This window comes from Arvicola amphibius, chromosome 12 (assembly GCF_903992535.2).
Source record: "Arvicola amphibius chromosome 12, mArvAmp1.2, whole genome shotgun sequence".
Classification (NCBI taxonomy): domain Eukaryota; kingdom Metazoa; phylum Chordata; class Mammalia; order Rodentia; family Cricetidae; genus Arvicola; species Arvicola amphibius.
In genome coordinates this window covers 163,488,871-163,507,542 of record NC_052058.2, presented here as the reverse complement: position 1 = coordinate 163,507,542, position 18,672 = coordinate 163,488,871, and the positions used below count along the sequence as shown (strand labels likewise).

At 49.3% G+C, this 18,672-nt stretch overlaps 1 protein-coding gene across 5 annotated transcripts in view; it reads right to left on the bottom strand.

Moving 5' to 3' along the window:
• Tenm4 (teneurin transmembrane protein 4) overlaps nt 1–18,672 on the bottom strand; it is a 362,508-nt gene that overhangs the window by 74,618 nt on the left and 269,218 nt on the right. For all 5 annotated transcript variants that reach the window (XM_038313737.1, XM_038313739.1, XM_038313740.1 and 2 more), the window contains 2 exons: nt 16,486–16,632; nt 4,548–4,764 (listed from right to left, as the gene is read on the bottom strand). In XM_038313737.1, the coding sequence (XP_038169665.1) occupies nt 4,548–4,764; nt 16,486–16,632 (364 nt within the window). The remainder of the gene's footprint in view (nt 1–4,547; nt 4,765–16,485; nt 16,633–18,672) is intronic.

The following is an 18,672-nucleotide window of genomic DNA, read 5'->3' as shown; positions in this document are numbered from 1 at the left end:
CATCCTTCTACCGTCCTCTTTAAGGCATTCTCGTCGGTGTCTGTTGATACAAAGCTGACTAACTTCAACAGGAGACGGAGGGAGGTCTTCCCTGCTCTCCCTTCTCTGAAGCCCTTCCACCTCAGCTCCGAACCACCACTGTGGTTTCTTCCATGGAGTCCAGCCTCCCTTCCTGAGGAGCTGTGGCCCGCCCCTCCCTATTCCATGCCTTCTGGCACGCGAATGCTCCGCCTGTCTTATGTATCTCTTGGAGGACTCTCTTGCTTCTTCATCCCAGACATGGATGGATGCTGAGGAGAGACCTGTACTACGAGAGTGGCTTGTTTATTTCCATGTCTCAGGGGTCCAGCCAGTTCCAGGCAGTAGCCTTGAACCCTCAATCTGAATCTCCCTAGGCCTGACATATGCAGAACGCAGGAGTTACCCTTCTGAGGCCTGCTGGACTCAGAGAGGCTGTGGGGTGACAGTCTGTACCTTGGAAGCTGTGGAGCGGAATCCTAGTCAAACCGTGCAACTCGTGGTACAGCATATAGGTTGCCGGGATGCGGGTTGGGCTTTATTACTGTTACACGTGGGCACTAAGCAGGCCTGTCTGTCCACCAGCTGCACCCTGGAGAAGTGCACGGGATTCCTCACTAACAAGGATCCCAGTGTCAGCTGGCTGGCAGAACACAGCCTTTTCCTATTCTCTGATAGTGATCCAGCCACCTAAACCCATCTCTCCCCATAGGGGGCTGGATGTTTCTGGGGAGCAGTTGTTACTCAAGCTTTGCTTCCCATTAAGGAAGTGGAGCTGGCAGCTCCTAACACCATCACCTCCATCCTCGCGCCATTAGGTAATTTTCCGAGGTGTTTCTGGGTGGCGGGCGCCCCAGTTGAGCTTTGTGTACTTCTTTCCCTTTAATTCTCCAAGCTGCCCTCTGACACACACGTTACTCACCCGGTATCTCGGATGAGGGGACTGACCTTCGACAGCAGGAACCCCGCCCCCGCCCCACACAACTGCCCTTCAGTCCAGGTCTGTCTGATTGCGAAGTCTGTCCTAGTTTTGATATGCTACCACTGTGAAAGCCACCGTCTACTGATCTATTAGGTGGCCGGCTCAGTCCATAACCAGGAGGCACTCAGGGGACATGCTCCTGCTGGCATGGAGCGGGCTGGCATGAACAGGGCACTCCCTAAATGGATCCTTTATTTTAATCTTTTTTTAAAGGCTGCTGTGAAGTATTTACTGTATTTCATGCATGCATGGCTTATGGTAAAGCCAGGAAGGCAACACTGAGCCTTCTCCATTACCCTAAAACCACCCTCTCAGATGAGAGGAAAGAAAGCAACAGTCTGAGCAGGAAGCTGACTCTACTTCATCCCAATTGCACAAGGAAGGGTTTTTACCTTAGGCCCATTTGAAACCACGGAGTTGGCACCTGACACGTGACACTCAGTGTTTCTGACTGGTCACCAGGCTTATTTGACAGAGGGATGTTTGGGGACCCGTGGTGATGGATGGCTATTTTTTCTGAATCTAGATCAGCCAGGAGCAGGGGCCTACTGGTTCAGGTGAAGGCCAGGAGAGGGATTTCATACTAACATTTTGGAACCTCCTATTATCGACTCATTTGTAAAACAAACACCGTCTTCCAGGCAGGCACTTCTTGACGTGCCATGGGTTCGCATAGATAAATAGTCACTGCCTTCCAAGTGTCTGTAATTTAACTGAAGGCAACAGATGTGTAAGCAAGGATGTGGGAGCTGCCTTCTCTACCTTCTGATCCTCACCTCCAGTGTGCTGTCTGGCAGATGGCTGAGCCCTGCTGGACCCCGTATCCTCTGTCTAAAACCAAGTGAAATATAGACTGTGTCTATCTGCCCCCTTCCCTCGCCTCTTCCATTTCTCTCTGAATTTCTCATTCTTCAAGGTGATTTATGTGCACGCACATTCCTTGAGCACCTCCTGAGTTCTAATGAGTGAGATGCAGGATTGGCCTGGAGAACAGATTCAAGGGGTGGCAGCTGTTGGCGTGACTCTTGCATTTTATCGAGCCCCTCATTGGAGCATGCACACAGGGGTGGCAAAGCCAGGAGCTGAAGCGGGCTTTAGCTTTGGCTCTTCCCCTAGCACAGGCTTCACAAGTCTCAAGCCGTGCTGAGAACCCAGGGCAGGTCCCACAGCGTCTTGCAGTACTTAAGCAGCAGGCTCAGCATGTCCTGAGGAAGACACCCGGGGGACATGTTCCTGCTGGCACGGAGCAGCCTGACATGAATAGGGTACTCCCTAACAGAACAGCTACAGGCAACTGACAAACCGTAGTTCTAATCGGATGCCATATGGGCCGGTCATGAAAGGCTGAACAAGCACCATTTTCCTTGGTAGGAATATTATTTATATCTGCAGTTGATTAAAAGAACTCACACCAGGGGAAGGCCTATAAGCCTAGATACAAAATCACACAATTGAATAAGATAGCAGCAGCTTTCAGCCTAGGAACAAAAGCAGCAGCTCTGGCCAAGAAATGTCATTCCCCCCCCCCCCACCTTGATGTTCCTTGCTCTAGCATGCGACTGGATGTGTGCACACGGAAAAGCCACTGTACCCGCTTTGGGGTATGTTTAAGAATGCGCCCTCTAATGTATCCACCTGAGTGGTGTACGTGCCCATGACACTGGGGGTGAAGTTGGGTCTTCTATGTTCTCCACTTTATTCTTCCAGGCAGGGTCCTCCCACTGAGCTGGGAGTTGAACATTTCAGCTAGAATGGCTGGCCAGGCAGCTCTGGGTACCTGCCCATCTCTGGTTCCTTGGCACTTGAGTTCCAGCCACGTGACTCTGGGCCCAGAATTTTAATAGGTAGGTTCGGAGGGTAGGAACAGAGGCCTTCACGCTTCTGCAGCAAGCGCTTTAGTGAGCGAGCCTTCTCCTCGGCACTGACACCCACACCTCTAAGGAGGTGACCCTTGGAATGCTGCTGTGTGTCACGACCCTCTCTCTGGGCTCAGCGTACTTCCTTCTTTCTCTCCTTTTGCTTTTCCATGTCCTTGTGTCCCCTGCCAGGACTTGCTCATCGGGCACAGTGGGAAGGGTCTCGCAGGGCTCTGGAGTCTTGTGGTCTCCACCCTCCTGGAGCGAGCACTGGGTGCTCGCTGGCCTACCCTCTGCCTGCTGTAGAGTCTTCCCAAATCAAGGGCTTTGAACTTCAACCACCGTGTAACCCCCAGAATGTCTTCAGACTGCCGACAGACACTTCCTCCTGGATGTGGGACTATGTTGTCTCTTTACCCTTTCTCTGCTCAAGGTGAGGCCACCATCTTTCTCCTACCCCCGGTCTTGCTTTTAGATCCTCATCCTGGTGACGTCACCACTATCCACCCCAGCACCCACGGACAGGAAACCCCTTCGGCCTCACACCCGTCTCCAGCCAAGCCCCACTGGTTCCTCATTCCCACAGTCTCCTCACTTCTCGTCACTCAGGGTAGGGACCCTTTGGCACAGACGTCATTTTCAGTGACTTCTGGATTCACCGTGTTAACGCACACATGAAGCATTACTGTATTAGAAGACATTCCAAAGAAACTGTTATCTTTCCTTCTGGACACTGTACTGGTTTGATGTCCTGACCAGAGCAGAGAACACCGGGCCATCTTTTGCTGGCTCCCGGATCCCGCCATACCGCATGCTTTTGTGTGAACTCTTCTTCCTCCTCTGAACCTCCACTCTTTCACCGGCCTGGCTAACTGTCTCTCATCTTTAAGACGTTAATCTCAGGATGCAGAAGGCAGGGACAGGTGAATCTCTGTGAGTTCGAGGCCAGCCTAGTCTATGGGGTGCGTTCTAGAACAGCCAGGGCTATATAGAGAAACCCTGTCTAGAAAAACCAAGAGAAAAAATCTTGTTTCCCCCTACTCATCCCAAGCACACCTCCTCTGTGTCCCTTAGAACCCTTACTACATATTTTTGGCCAAGTATATCATAACTAAATTCATTTTATAGCCCAGTCGACAGTAAGTAACCAATAGGCAGACAGTATATCCTACCCATTGTTGTCATCCTAGCACTGGTCCAGACACAGACGGGGTCTCAGTGAGAAAATGTTCCGTGGGTGACACAATTATTAAAGGAAGAATGTGTGAGTATGTGGCCTGGGAAGATGCGTGGACACGTGACCTGGGAAAGACCGCGTGGACACATGGCCTGGGGTGCAGCAGTGGCCCCTGCCTCCAGGTTAGTAAAGCCTTCTCTCAGCTCGGAGGGCAAACAGTGTCAAAGCCCTGCAGCTCACACCACGGGATCAGAAAGAGCTGACTGCAAAGTGGGTATTGATCCAAGATTCCCCTCAGACCTTTGATTTTCACCCACCCCATCTGTCACCCAGTGGGAGAGGCACAGCTTTGCTCGAAAGCCCTTGGACAGCAGTGTTGTTGGCTGGAGGCTGCGTCTTAGCCTCTCTTGCAAACACGTCCGAGCCTCCCGCCCGCCCACCCTCTCAGCCTCCTCACGCCAGACATCAGTCTCCCAGCAAGAGCTGCTGCTGGGGCTGAGCCCCACGGACTTACCCTCCATCAAAGGGGTTCTCCCCAGGGATGATGTGTGTGCTGTCCCTGCCCACGAGGAACTTGACACGGTCATAGAAGGAGTGCAGGTTCTGCTGGGGTACAGGGGCCTGGGTCTCTTGGATGATGTCCAGAGGATCAGGGGAGCCCAGGCACAGCGGGTTGACGTGACAGAGGGGCTGGAGGCAGCAGTCGGGGTCCATGCAGTCTACCAAGCCATCTGCAGGGGCGACAGAGCATGTGTAGAACATTATATAGCTATGTTCAATCGGCCGTGTTTACTTTATCTGTCCCTCATTGGCAAACTTCAGACGCAGACAGAAGCGCAAGAAGATCCGGGTGTTTCATATACCTCTGGCCCCAGACTTTCTGTCTCATAGGTGATACAGCTAGGTAACCATATGGTGTGTACACTGTTTGTCCTCTTCTAAGGAGATAGCAGCGAGAGCTTTTGGGAAAGCTCAGAGGCGAGAGAATGCATGGCTATCAGAGATGCTAAGCCAAAATGCCGGTGTTTAGGGGGGAAATAGCAAGGATGAGGCTGTGGTGTGGGTTGGGGGCAGCTGTGCTGGACCGTTTAGTCCATGTTAGTGAGCTGGAAATTTGCCCTTATGCCATAGGTACCCACCCCCAAAGACTTGCAACGGAAGGTGACTTCATCCAAGGCACACGGTTAAAACTCACAGATGGAAGGGCGGGGGTGCTGATGTTGCAAGACGAGAAATGGAGCAGCATAGGTGAGAGTGGCACAGTCATTGTTTTCGAGAGACCTACAGAGTGAAATCTAAAACCTGGTGACTCCCTGGCTCTGGCGTGAGGAAGAAGAAAGAACGGTCAGGCCCTGTAACTGTGGCAGCTTCCTCGGCTGTGGGATCAGTGGCCTGGGGCACAGCCCTCAGCCCTGCAGAGGATCTGCCTTCTGTGAGTTGTGACTGGCAGGGAGTTGTCTCGACCACATGGATGGGGAGCTTTAGGACCCCTAAACTATTACAGCTCACCCTACTTCCCAAATGCAAAGAAAGAGATTAGCCTAGGCTACACAGTTCGGGCTTTATTATTATTATTATTATTATTATTATTATTATTATTACTTTTGGTTTTTCGAGACAGGGTTTCTCTGTAGCTTTGGAGCCTGTCCTGGAGCTAGCTCTTGTAGACCAGGCTGGTCTCGAACTCACAGAGATCCGCCTGCCTCTGCCTCCCGAGTGCTGGGATTAAAGGCGTGCGCCACCGCCGCCCGGCTCGGGCTTTATTATTGTAAGGAACTTTTATAGTTCCCAACTAACAATTTAGGATAGGTAACTGCTCCAGAGGTCAGAAGATGTCACATCTTGGATGTTACAAGCAGAGGTGACCTGTGTACTGCCCGGGTTCAGATCCTGGCTTGACAGCTTCTGAACTATGTGACACTGGAAAACTTTCCAACCATCCTGGTTCCCAGGGGTGCTTTGGTTATCTCTGCTGGACCCCTAGCACTCAGCAGATGCGTTTTGAAATGGCTATTAAATGAACAACAACAACAAACCAAATAAACAGTCAACAAATGACGCAGCGGATAACACGAGATGCTAGTCTGTAAAAGCCAGGACATGATCTGTTCAATCAACTGTATTCAGCGGTTGCTGGGATGGTAGGATCATGAGCCATGGAGCCTGAAGTTCATGTCCCAGCCCTGTCTGTAAGACTGACCCCAGACAACTGGCTGAGTCTGATCTCTCCGAATACTGTGTTCTCACCAGCAGTGCCGGAGAAACGCGGCACATCCACCTCAGCTCCGTTTCCCTAGGATTTATAGTATGGAATCTGCAACTGGAGGGCACGGCATACACCCTGGCTGTCCTGTTTCTCTCGTTCTCACCGGCTGCGTCACCTCAGGCCTACCTTCTATGGTGTGTTCAACAGCTGAATGAACAGTGCTTGGGGAACTTGAATTTAGTTAAATGGCCAAGCCTCTTGGTCGACCTCAACCCCAGTTTCTCGCGCCCCCTTAAGTAAATTAGGGACAAGCATCCCTGGCAATATTCCATTTGTTGTTGTTTTTTCCATTTTCCCCCCATTTTTTGTACAATACCCAAGTGCCCGTGGCCTCCGGGGAGGGAGCACAGTGACAGAGTCTGGATTCCAGAGCTAGAGGACGGGAGCCGCTGCCAGCTGTGACTCCTGGGATCAGATGTCAGCTGTGACTCTTCCCACTGTGTGCCCTTAGGCAAGTCACTTAAACTATCTGGTCTCAGATTCCTATATTTTTCTCACTTTTTAAAATTACTACAGTTTCTTCAGGTGTGTGTGTGTGTGTGTGTGTGCATGTGCGTGTGTGCACGTGCGTGCGTGCGTGCACACACACACATGTGTGTAAAAGCATGGGCACAGTGTGCGTGTAGATCTAAGGGACAGCCTGGGGAGTCTTTCCTTCCATTCGTTCAGTCCTAAGGATCAAACCTGGGTTAGGGTTGGTGACAAGCCCCTTCACACACTGAGGCATTTACTTAGCCAGCTTCCCATGTTCTCACACAGATAATAAGAGGGTCATTAAGTTTCCTTTCAACAATGACCCATGTAGCACTACATCCCCAAATTCAACCAAGTACTGGGTACACAGTAGGTGCTTCTTAATAAAGGTAGATCCTGAACCTAGAACATGGTTTACTGAAACGAGGGACTATCTACCTGGCAGAACCATCCTGTACCTCACCCCAGTATTATTGTGGGTGGTAACCTTAGCTTGTCTTCTAGCTTCCAGGTCCCACTGCCCAGCAAAGCAGCCACCCTCTCCTGTGTGGCGGGTTTCATCTCACCCTTTTTGGCTGCCCCCGCTAGACATTGCTTAAACACATAATTACAGCCCAAGCCGGGGGTTATTTGCATTCTGCTATTGATGTGAGCATGACAGCTCCGGTGGCCGCAGCCATAACTCTGCAGAGACGCTCCATTATTCAATCCCAGCGAGCAGGGACGGTGACCATTAAATCAGCCGGCACAATTGAAGGGCCGTGAAAAGTCATGGCTAATTTGAAATTTTATTAGCTCTTGCCTGCTCCTGTTTACCACCAAAGTAGTCCCTGGAAAGCCAGTCTTTTACCTTTCCATAAACACTCTGCCATGCGGCGCCTGGGAGGGATGCCTACTCTCCAGCCCCGAGGAAGGTAGCCCGGGAGTGAGGGTGGTTCTCATCGACAACTGTGTTAGGTTGGTGAGGGGGACAAATGACAGGGACATCAGGCCCTGCACTGTGCTAAACACTTTATAAGGACTAATGGCCTTAGTGCCGACCCATCCCGTGAGGGGGCCGCTGTTCAGAGAGACGGAACCACATCTTAGGCATGGTAAAGTTGACGGCCGTAGAGGTAGTTCGTAAAGAAGTTGAGGGGGGGGGGACCTGAAGTCCGTTCTTTCTGACACACGGAATGTTCTCTGAGTCATCCTGGAGAGACTCGCGGGAACAGTTTTGTAAATGGAGAATAGGAATTTGGGAGCCCTACTGAAATGATGCCCTGCCATGCCAGGCTCAGCGCTTAAGACAGTTTCTCTCCAGCCAGATGGCCACAGGAGTTGTGGGACCCTGCACAAGTCTTAATGTCTCCAACCTCGGTTTCTTTAGCCATACACCATGACAGACAAAGAAAGACGCTTCCTTCTTTAGACTCGTGGATCAGTCCACATCGACTGTACGTGTACGAGGCTTCCTTTGTAGCCTGGCTGTCTCCAAACCCAGGACTCAGCATGCGTGCTCTACAGTGAACCATATGCCACTCTTCAGGCATTTTATTTAGGATTGGATCTTGCATACGCTCTGGAAAGTTCTCCTATAAACCAAGAATGCTCCTTTCTTCATTTCTCCCTGGCCCTTTCTTCGGGATACTAATAAAAGTTTAAAGGGCCGGCTCCTATTTCACGCCTCTCAGCCTCTGTACTTCTTTCCTTTTGTTTGTGCCCCATCCTGATTTCCTCAGACTTTCATCCTACTTCCCTTATCTGCCCTTCATTTGTGTCTGGTCTGCTATTTAATTGGTCCCCTGGGTCATTAACTTAAATGACCATATTTTAAGACTGTAGATAGTCTCTTTGGGACTTTTACAAACCTGCCGTCTCCCCCCTCCTGGTAGTATCTTGTTCCATCCTTATGGTTTTACACATCAGCTATCTCTGTAGCCATGTAAAAGTTTTTTTATGGATAGTCTCTCGGATTTCGTTCTTGTGAGTACTCATCCTCTTGTATGCTATCATTAAACCCAGCCTGTAGTCAGCCATTCCCGCCTGTTCTAGAAGTCTCGCTGGGAATCTCACGTGGTTGGTGACCCTCCAGCATGATTTCTGGTGACTGCTGCCTGCCACGCCAGACTGAGTACCATTCACACAGGACTGCTTTCTGGGTTGACTTTTTAGCTTGGCGTTAGTACTAGGGTTTGCAAGATTATGGCAGGACCTTTCTGCTGTGAGTTCTGTCTCTCACGGGTGCCTCTTTCTGTGCCCCAGCTCTGCGCCACCTGCTCTGCTCTAGCAGGGACATGCTTCACATCTAGCCTCCGAGGGCTCCAGTTTTCCCTGTGGTGGCAGCAGCGATGCCCCACTGTGAGCGCACCCTGCCATTCTCGGCGTGGTGCCGCGGCTTCTGTGCCTGCTGCCCTGGCTTCAGTTCACTTTGTTCCTGCCTTCCAGGGCTCCCCTGCTCCCCATTTCTCCTCCATCTTGTGGGCAGTAGGGTGCTATGATGACCTTCCCGGGTCATGTATTTGCTGAAAATACATGTCCCGGCAAAATCTCTGAGCCTTTTCCTCCATCTATTAAATGGATCACCGTGAAGCCTACTTCACAGAGATGCTGTGAGACTCAGAGAGGCAGGCGGTGAGAGCTTCCCATGTAAGGACCCAGCCAGGGACAGTGACTGGTGGCTTCTCACAGGTACTTCCCTTCGGCCAGTATCCTGGTATCCTGGCAACCAGTTGCCATTTGATCAAGCCCTGGTCTTTTCCTCTGTACACATTCCAGGCAGGATTCTGGGTACAGTGTGACCCCAGAGGTCTGAACTGGGTAAAGCCAGCTGGGGTGACACATGCAAGTTAGGTTACCGGAGCTCTCAGGGCCCTTTCGAAAGGAGACACCACATAAACCGCACCCTCACCAGAGACCTCGGGACTGAGGAATTGCCCACCGTGTCCTGGTGATTGATGCCAGGCCAGAATTCGGCCTGCCTGTACCTTGTTAAGCTGGTGTTTCCTCCTCGTACATTTGATAAATATTTGCTGAACAGTAAATGTGGGCAATTCCTCCACCGTCACATTTAAATGAGACACATATTTTGAAATGAATGGGGGGGAACCCACAAACTTCACTCTCAAAGGTGCATTATATAAGCCCAGCATTTGTGCAAAACCCCTGTGTTCAGAACTGGCACTGGCAACCTGTAACATTGTGGACGTCTGCTCCACAGTATGTGTGTATTCATATGTGCATCTGTGTGTCTGTGTGTCTGTCTGTGTATATGTGTGTATGCATGTATGTGTTTATATGTGTATCTGTGTGTATGTATGTGTATATGTGTATGCATGTATGTGTTTATATGTGTATCCGTGTGTATGTATGTATAAGTATGTGTATGAATGTATGTGTGTATACACGTATGTGTACATGCATGTATATGCATGTATGAATGATTCTGTGAGGCTCCCACATTTAACAGGTGGATTGGTTTGGCCAGCCTATCTAGGGTGGGGGCTATGACAGAAACCATCCAGGTCTGCAGACAACAGCCAGATGAGGTTGGCTGATGCAAGCCGGCAGAGAGTGAGGGACTCGTCCTAGACTTACAACCACCAGTGTAAGGAAACCCGGGACAGCCACGGGGAAGCCGCTTATTCTTAGCAATCCTTGTCTTCAAGCTTTCTCTCTTCCAGGATACAGCCCACCCTGGGCTGAGGTGGGCCCTCGCTCTGGGCATCTCCACCACCCCTGAGCTTCCCCTTCCTCCCCATGAGAGGGCTGAGCCTCGCAGGATCATTCATGCATTTGTTCCTTTACACTGTGAGCACGGTGCCTACACGGGCAAGGTGCTGTGCTATGCACGGGAGCTGCGGAAATAAGCAAGCCAGTTCCTGTCCCTATGGGACAGCAGGGAGGGGAACCAGAACACCCAGAGCATGGCTGGAAAGAGATGTGGGCAGACTGCAGGCCATAGACTGGCTGGTCTTGCAGCAAGCTGTGGGCAGCCCCTGGGGCAGGCACTGGGGAAGAAGGGCTGGGTACATCTCCCATTTTTGTACACATCCCAGAGAAGTTTTTGTTATTTGCTATAATGGATTCCGTGCCTTCTTTCGAAAGGGCTTGTGAAATCTTTATCTGCTCCTTGGAACACGAGATTTTTTTAAAGGTCAATTCCTCTCTTGTCTCTTATCACGAGAAATGTGGTTTAGAGACCGTCTGGAGGGTGACCAGATTCTAGCTAGGGCTTTGTGTGAGCGCTCCATGCCCACAGTGGGAGATGGGTGGAGAGGGTGGTGGAAGGACAGGGAGCTTTCTTTGTTTGCAGTTCTTTTGAAATTTCCCCTTCTGGGCTGCGTCATTGCCATCCCCAATTGTCTTTCATGGGCCAGGAGCCGCAGAAGACGTTTTGATACCTTGAAGCTGCTTTGAGAAGTGTCATCTAAAGGGATCTGGCTGTTTAAATTCCAGTGGAGTTTTTGTTCCAGCATCTTCTTTACAGACAGGGCTCCTGTCTAGTCTAGCTCTCCCGCTGATCCACTGTGTGCGGCTGGGTAACTTCTTCCAGTTCTCTGAGACTTCGTGTCCTTGTATGTAAATCTCTCTGCCGCCTACAGGTTTGTTGGGGGAGCTTTGAAAACCAGGCAGAGGTGGACCTTTTATTCTATGAATATGCAATGTTTGGGATAGATTTTTTTTTTTTAAGACCAGATCTTACTAGGTAACCTATGAGCTTGTGTTCCTCTTGCCAGCATCCCCCAAGTGTTAGAATTATTGATGGGAATCACCGCACCCAACTTGGAATACGGATTTTAATAAAAAATAAAAAAACAGTCAAAATCCACCAATATATACAAAATATACTAAACCTTTCTGCAAAAAAGGTAGTCTAAAACTTCACAGGGAGTAGCGTTCTGATGGAAATCAGTTGTATATAAACATATATTTTATGATAAACATGATGCTCTATGATTTCAGGCAGAAAGGATCAGGAAGGGAGCCGTCACTTGAAAATGATAAGCTGAGTAGCTTCCCCAAGGTCACATAGCACAAGGGACCCAGAATCTGGATCCAGGGGATGTGGTTTTCATCTTTGTATTATAGTGTGCCTCATCATACATGGGCCCTTTAAAGCTATAGCCTGGAGTTTTATCTGTGGCCTTGCAATGGAGGCACCCTGAGTGACGTCACTTGGCACAGGTGGACCACAGCTTCCCCGTCTTTGAAGCGGGCACAGGAATTTCATGGATGGTCAGACACACGTGATTGCACTTCAGGAAGGGATTCACGAAGGGTAAGATAGAAGAAGGAAGTTTTCATCAGCATCTGAGACACACGGTGAACTGAGGTTCTGTGAGTGTCAGAGGCCCAGGACTTGCCCCTCTGAGCCCTGGGGTGAAACCTGAGGCATCTGAGATGCGCTGAGCAAACACTACAGAGGTTCAGGAGACCAGCCGCTCCCTAGTCACATAGGGATGCTTTCTGCTTTTCAATTCAGACAACAAACAACCAACAAACCAATAAAACTGCTCCCAACTCAACCATATTGTGTAACTTTTTTGTGTGTCTCACAGATTAAAAACACCACAACAGCATTCTTAATGAACCTTGGAATTCAACTTGAATTTGAGAAAAATTGTTTTAAGCCTAGAAAGTTGGGGGAATAAAAAGAGGAAATGGGAGTTCTCAGGTAGCTTGAAGGGCCTTGGTGGTTGACAAAAGGGGCCAGCCTGAGGTGAGGTCTGGGTATAGGGAAAGGTTTAAAGGGGCCTCAAGGACATTGGCAGGCTGCTAGTCGGTGGTGTGACCTGGAGAGAACAGTAGCTAAACCTTCATCTCCTTCCCCCTGGGAGATGATGAGGGACATCAATCCCACGTCCCTCAGGGCATCACTGCATGAGAGTGCACCCTTGAGCTACAAGCTGTCAAATGCTATTGGAGCTCTCTCATGCTCGAGAAGGCTCCGTGGCATATTTCAAAGCCTCTTCAGGCCTGGGTAGACACTCCCCACATTTCAAGGAGGAAGAGAGTCTCTGAGAGGAGGAGGCATGCTCTAAATGCACAATGCTACATGGGGCAGCTCAGCAGGAGCCGGGAGTCCCAGTAGGGGCTGAGCTATTGGCTGTCTGTGTGACCATGAGATACATGACGTCACATCTCTCTCTCTCTCTCTCTCTCTCTCTCTGGTTTCCTGTTTCCCTATCTACATTATGCTGAGGGGGGGGGGGGGGGGGGGGTGAGAAGGACCTGGAGTTTCTTCTAGCCCTGCTACTCAACATTAAAGCTCTGCTAATCTCCTCCAAGCCCCCAAGTCATTTTGGCTGCTCAGGGAGCCTCTTAAACTCTCTCTTGACCCTGAATTGCTTTCTGGCCTTGCGCTAAGTCTCCTGCCTGGGCTGGCATGGAGGTGTTCCTCTCATTCTGCTTCCATGAGATTCAGTCATTTGGATGACAGTTTCCTCCACATGACCGTGAGCTTCCTGAGGGAGACCGGGCCATGCTCACTGGTCCTTAGATCCTCTCAGAGAAGAGTGTGCTGCCTTGCCAACCGTGAGACCCAAGAGCAGGGATGCTCCACAGAAGGGAAAATGGTGCATTGCTAAATATGGCCTATGTGTGACTCTCTGCATGGTGGCCCCGCTTTTCCTTCTACCAGACTGTTTCTGCCTGTGCAAGGCCAAGAGATAGAAAGCCAGTGAGGGTAATGTTTGTCCCTTTGGAACCTGTAGTTTATTTCATCCACACCACCTTACAAATCCGGAACCCTCTGGGGCTTCTTCCGGACTCTCTCAATGGATAGAAAGGCCAGTCTACCAAAGTGAGGCATCTCCTTGCTTCACAGTGGAGAAACCAATTTGTCCTCCCAAGACAGTTGGATTTCCAGTTGTGATGCCTATGTGAGGTCTTCCCAGGGAAGCCATGTCTCCCTTCCCCTCTGAGGTGGTTGACATTATCAGCTGAATGGCTGGATGCTTTTCTGGGACAGCAGGAACCCACAGTCTCCCAGCTACCTCCATTTCCTCTTTCTGAATCTGACACGTTGCAAGGGCAGAGTCTCTTGGGTTTATTTCTGAAGCCCTGGGAGTTAGGGCCTGACGCGGTGCACTTGCTCAGCGAACATTCATGGAGCAAATGAAGGCCCTCACAGCACAGCTTCTGTGTGCTGCAGAGGACATACAAACTCATTTTGCTCTATAATATGCTTCAAACAATGTATGAGGTATGTTCTCCTGTAATTGGGGATTTTCTGGCTGTTCTTTTTTTGCTTTGTGCTGGCTCACTGCTCGGAGCAACTGGAGAAGGTTCCATTTCCCTAGGGTCTAGATCATTTTCTATAACATGGGGTTCGGGACTACTGTGGGTGCAGGTTCTCTGGGAAAAGTGGGCATTTCAGTGTTGCCTGTCTCTGAAACATAACAACCAAGGTGTCTACTCTGGTGTTCCTGTATGTGTGTGTGTATGGGGGGAACGACTATATGTTTTCTGAACATCGCAAAGACCCTTAGTTCCTTAGCTGTCCAGATGTTCCACAGCTGTGTGAAAGCTTGGGCCAAGATCCTGGACTCTGGGGAAGGGAATGATTTCCCAGTATGGCTTCTCTCCTTTTTACTAATTTTCCATGAATCTTACTGTTTATCACTGGTCTTGCAGTCACACAGGCAAGATGCAGTGGGATGCTGAGGGCATCCTACAGACAGCAGAAGCCGATCTCTTCCTCACAGACAGAGTCAGACTGCTCTTTCTCTTACTTGAAGACAAGGATGCTTAATACCCTTCCTCACTTTGCCCTGCCTTTTTCTGTGTGATCTCTTGAGAACAAAATGCCCCTCCCTCCACATAAAACTCCTTCCTGCTCTGATATCACCTTTCTAATAAATGTTTTCCCCATCCTACAACTAATACATAACCCTGCAATTGCACTTAGAACAATCCATTAACACTCAACCTTGGTGCTTCCTCCTTCCTCTGAGTTCCTGGAGGATGGACAGGACTTTTGCATCTCCGTGCCTGCTGTGAGACATGGTCCTCCAAAAGAGATGCTACATGTTTGGGCAACTGAATAACGGATGATCTCTCTAGGTTTCAGCTAGATTAAGGGACATAGCAACACGATGGGATTCCAGGCAGACACACGTCTATGCTCAGATGCCATCAAGGCCCAACCCTATGGGCACCTTGCTTCTAATTCTTCTCATAGCTGTCGTCTGGGGTTATCTGCATGACTGCTGTCTGGATGTGGGCAAGGGAAAGGATGGCACTAGGGCAGTCCAGACAAACACCAAGGCTCTTAAGCAATGGTTCTAGGACTCTAGAGCCAGGGTGGCCAGTTGAATTAGAGTGACACAATGTTACACACTTGGCCTTTTGATCCTCATGGGGATTGAGATTGTAGAACTGCTGTAGGTAGGAAATTTCCAGAAGGGAGGAGGCCAAGTTTCTAGTTCTCCAGTTTCTAACATTGTGCAGAACACAGAAATGTCTCTCAGTTTAAATCAAAGAGAGCCGCCTAAGTGTGTCAGCTGCCAGCATCAGAAAGAGAAATTTTCTTTGTTTTTGTGTCTGTCTTCTTTATTTTTCCAGTAACTCCCTGCGGTTGGTAGAAGCAGGTTCTACCCCGTGGGGATGTAGAGTATATTATGAAGAACATTATGCAAGTTTACACCATAGAGAAACGGAAGCTAATTTATGGCAAATATAAAGACTTGGATAACCTTGATGGGCAAACTGCTTCATCGTGTGGGAGGTCCTTCTGTCTATGTGGTGCTTTTGTTGGTTGATGAATAAAGAAGCTGCTTTGGTTTGTGATAGGGCAGAGTAGAGCTAGGTGGAAAACCTAAATTGAATGCTGGGAGAAAGAAGGGGAAGTCAGCGAGATGCCATGTAGTCGCCAGAGAATACAGACGTGCCCTGGAACTTTATTGGTAAACCACGAGCCTCATGATAAAATATAAAAATAATAGAAATGGGTTGGTTAATTTAAGATATAAGAGCTAGCTAGCAATATGCTTAAGTGATTGGCCAATCAGTGTTTTAATTAATACAGTTTTGTGTAATTATTTTGGGTCTGAGCAGTTGGGAATGAACGAGCAGCCTCTGTCAACAGTCTCATTTTACATTTGGGGAGAGTAAGGTTCAGAGACACCCAGTACCCAGATGGGGTTAAAAATCTAAGTTTTAATAAAAATTGGTTTTCACCCTGAGTTAATATTCCATAAGGCTAAGCCCTCTTCCCTTGGGTTTTGGCTGTCCAACACTTGGGAAAAAAGCAAAGGCAGATGCTATTACAAACCTGTATGTATGAGAGAGTATGTGAGGGGAAAGAATGCCTTGGTGTTCCTAAGAGGGTTACCTTCAGAATCAGAGAAGACACCTTAATCCAAGTGAGTGAACCCCCTTTCCTGGAGGAACATCCTTCGCAGTTTCCGGGATATGGAAGAAGGCTGCTTCTGCAGGCCCTGGCCAGGTAACCATTCCACCACAGGGCTAACTGAGGATGCTTCTCCTTGCCTTCTCTCCACTGGCCAATATATGCCAACCAATTTCATTTACAGTCACTCATTTTAATGAGCCAAACTATACTAACTAGCAATAGCACCCATTCCTCAGGCTACCCACACAGTCTTCTGTGTCCCGAAGTCCCTCACTGTGGATTAGGATGCTGGTTCCCTGCTAACCCAGCAGTGTCCCCTCGAACAGGCCGGGGTCCATGGACGCCTGCCGGGGTCCACAGACGCCAGATCCCTACCTCCATCATTGTCTTTGCTGTCCCCACAGGCGGTTTCCATGGACGTGTCACATCCGGCTCCTCTCCAGCCCAGCTGGCACACACAGTGCCACCCATTCAGGTCCAGGGTACATCTGCCATTTCCATTGCACAAGCCAGGACAGCCCTCTGTAAGACAAAGTAGGGAGTCAAGGGCTGGGGCCCCACGGCAACTGTTACCCCTGCACTCTGCACTCATGCTGTACCAGCTGTCTATACGATGCTTTCACATCTGTCCATCTCAGCAGCTGGGGAGGCAGGTACCACAACTCTCTACATTACAGAGAAGACAGCAGAGACTCAGAGACGTAAGGACTCTTACGGAGGGGTCTGGAACCCTCAGCATCTCCACCTCCCCCCATTACACAGTGCAATCAGTGGATCAAGCCTGCCAGAGCCTGACCAGGGAGGTCTTCCACCCATCCTCAATCCTGTGCTTGGTCATCTTGTCTCTTGGCCTTTAACTCACAGAGATTCCCCTGCCTCTGCCTCCTGGGTGCTGGGATTGAAGGTGTTTTGTAACACTTGGCCTAGAGATGTGCTTTTCCCCCTAGTTCTTACAACTAGGCCAACTTTAGTGGGCCTTAGGCTTTTCGTTTATTGGCTCCCCTTTTCTCCTAGTCAACACTTTTTGCTTCAAGAATGAGGGCCTGGGTCTTTCTATTACCACTGTGTTTATGCTATGCTTTGGAAAGGGCTTTATACCAGGGGAGCCCAGGAGACTGTCACGACATAGACGAACTCCTGCTGGTCTCAAGTACAAAGGAAGAGCCAAGCAGTGCTAGCTGCTCAGCTTTGTATCTATATACTTGTCCCTTGTTAAGCATCTTATTTGGGCTAGCTACAGGAACAGAGATGAAAAATACCTAGTTGTATTCTTGAGAAGCAGGCACCTACCAAAGTGCCTAGATGGAGACCTGAACTATATATCGGGAACTAGGAGCAGCTGTGGCCATCTGAGAAGATGTGGGTACCTAATAAAAAGATCAGGACACTGCTTAGACCCTATTACTTCTGCTTTGACCCCATGATGAGGTGGGGACATTTTAGTAATAGTCAAGTAGGCTTACAGGTTTTTGATTACTGCCCTTTCAAGCCTGGTCTTTGGCTCCTTCCCTCCCTCCCTTCCTTCTTTCTTTTTGAGACAGGGTCCCACGTAGCTCACACTGACTTCACACTTGCTATGTGGTTGCGGACGGCCCTGAACTTCTGATCATCCCGATTCTGCCTCCCAAGTACTGGGATTACAGGTGTGCACCATCACGTCTGGCTTATGCAGCAGTGGCGATTAAAGCCCAGGTTTCGTGAACGCTGAATGAGCACTCTGTTAGCTGGGCTCTGTGACTCATTATTTTTAAAGGGACAACAAACCTGGCACATATAAACAAACACTCAGGGAGCAGCTGATAGATCAGAACCTGAGACTAGCATTTCAAGGACTTAAAAAATATTAAAATTAGCATGCAAAGATTAAATACCATTATGGCTCAAGAGCTTTGGATAGTTGACTCTTATTCCAACAAAAACCAAAAAAGTTCACTTCCTCTTGAGATGGTTGATGCAGACACCAACCAGTCAATGCAACCACCGTCCTTTCCACTCAAAGGAAGAAACAGTGGCTCCGTGTGGGGAATCCAGTGGGGATCACACAGAAAGCTTAGTAGAAGACGTAGAGCATGTGAGGGAGGGTATCCTCAAAGATGATCAAGAAGAAAAGCTGTAAAACTGGGTGCTAGGAGCAGTGGGTGACATGCAGCTGACTGGTCTGTTCTGACTAAGCCGCCATGATCGGTCACCCAGAGTGATCTCAGCAAGCAGAGCCTCTCCTGCCTTTCAGTTAGTCTCACGTTTCTGCCCGTCTACCCAGGGACTGCTTTTAATTAAACTACTCATCCTGGGGTTCATCTTAGAGCAAGAAGGTGAAAGCTTTAAAAAATATTAAGATACTCTTTTTATTTTGCCGTGACACAGCATCTCATAAGACGCAGAAAGGACCTTTTGTGAGCACGAGCTTGGAAGCCACACCAAAGGCCAGCTCTATGACTCTGTGGCAAGGGGACCCGGCCATGTTATTAAATTTTTTTGAACCCCAATATTTTTAATTATAACGTAGGGGAATTAGGAGGGCTCAACATAATAAGGTAGCTATTATAATCACTCGGTTCTGGC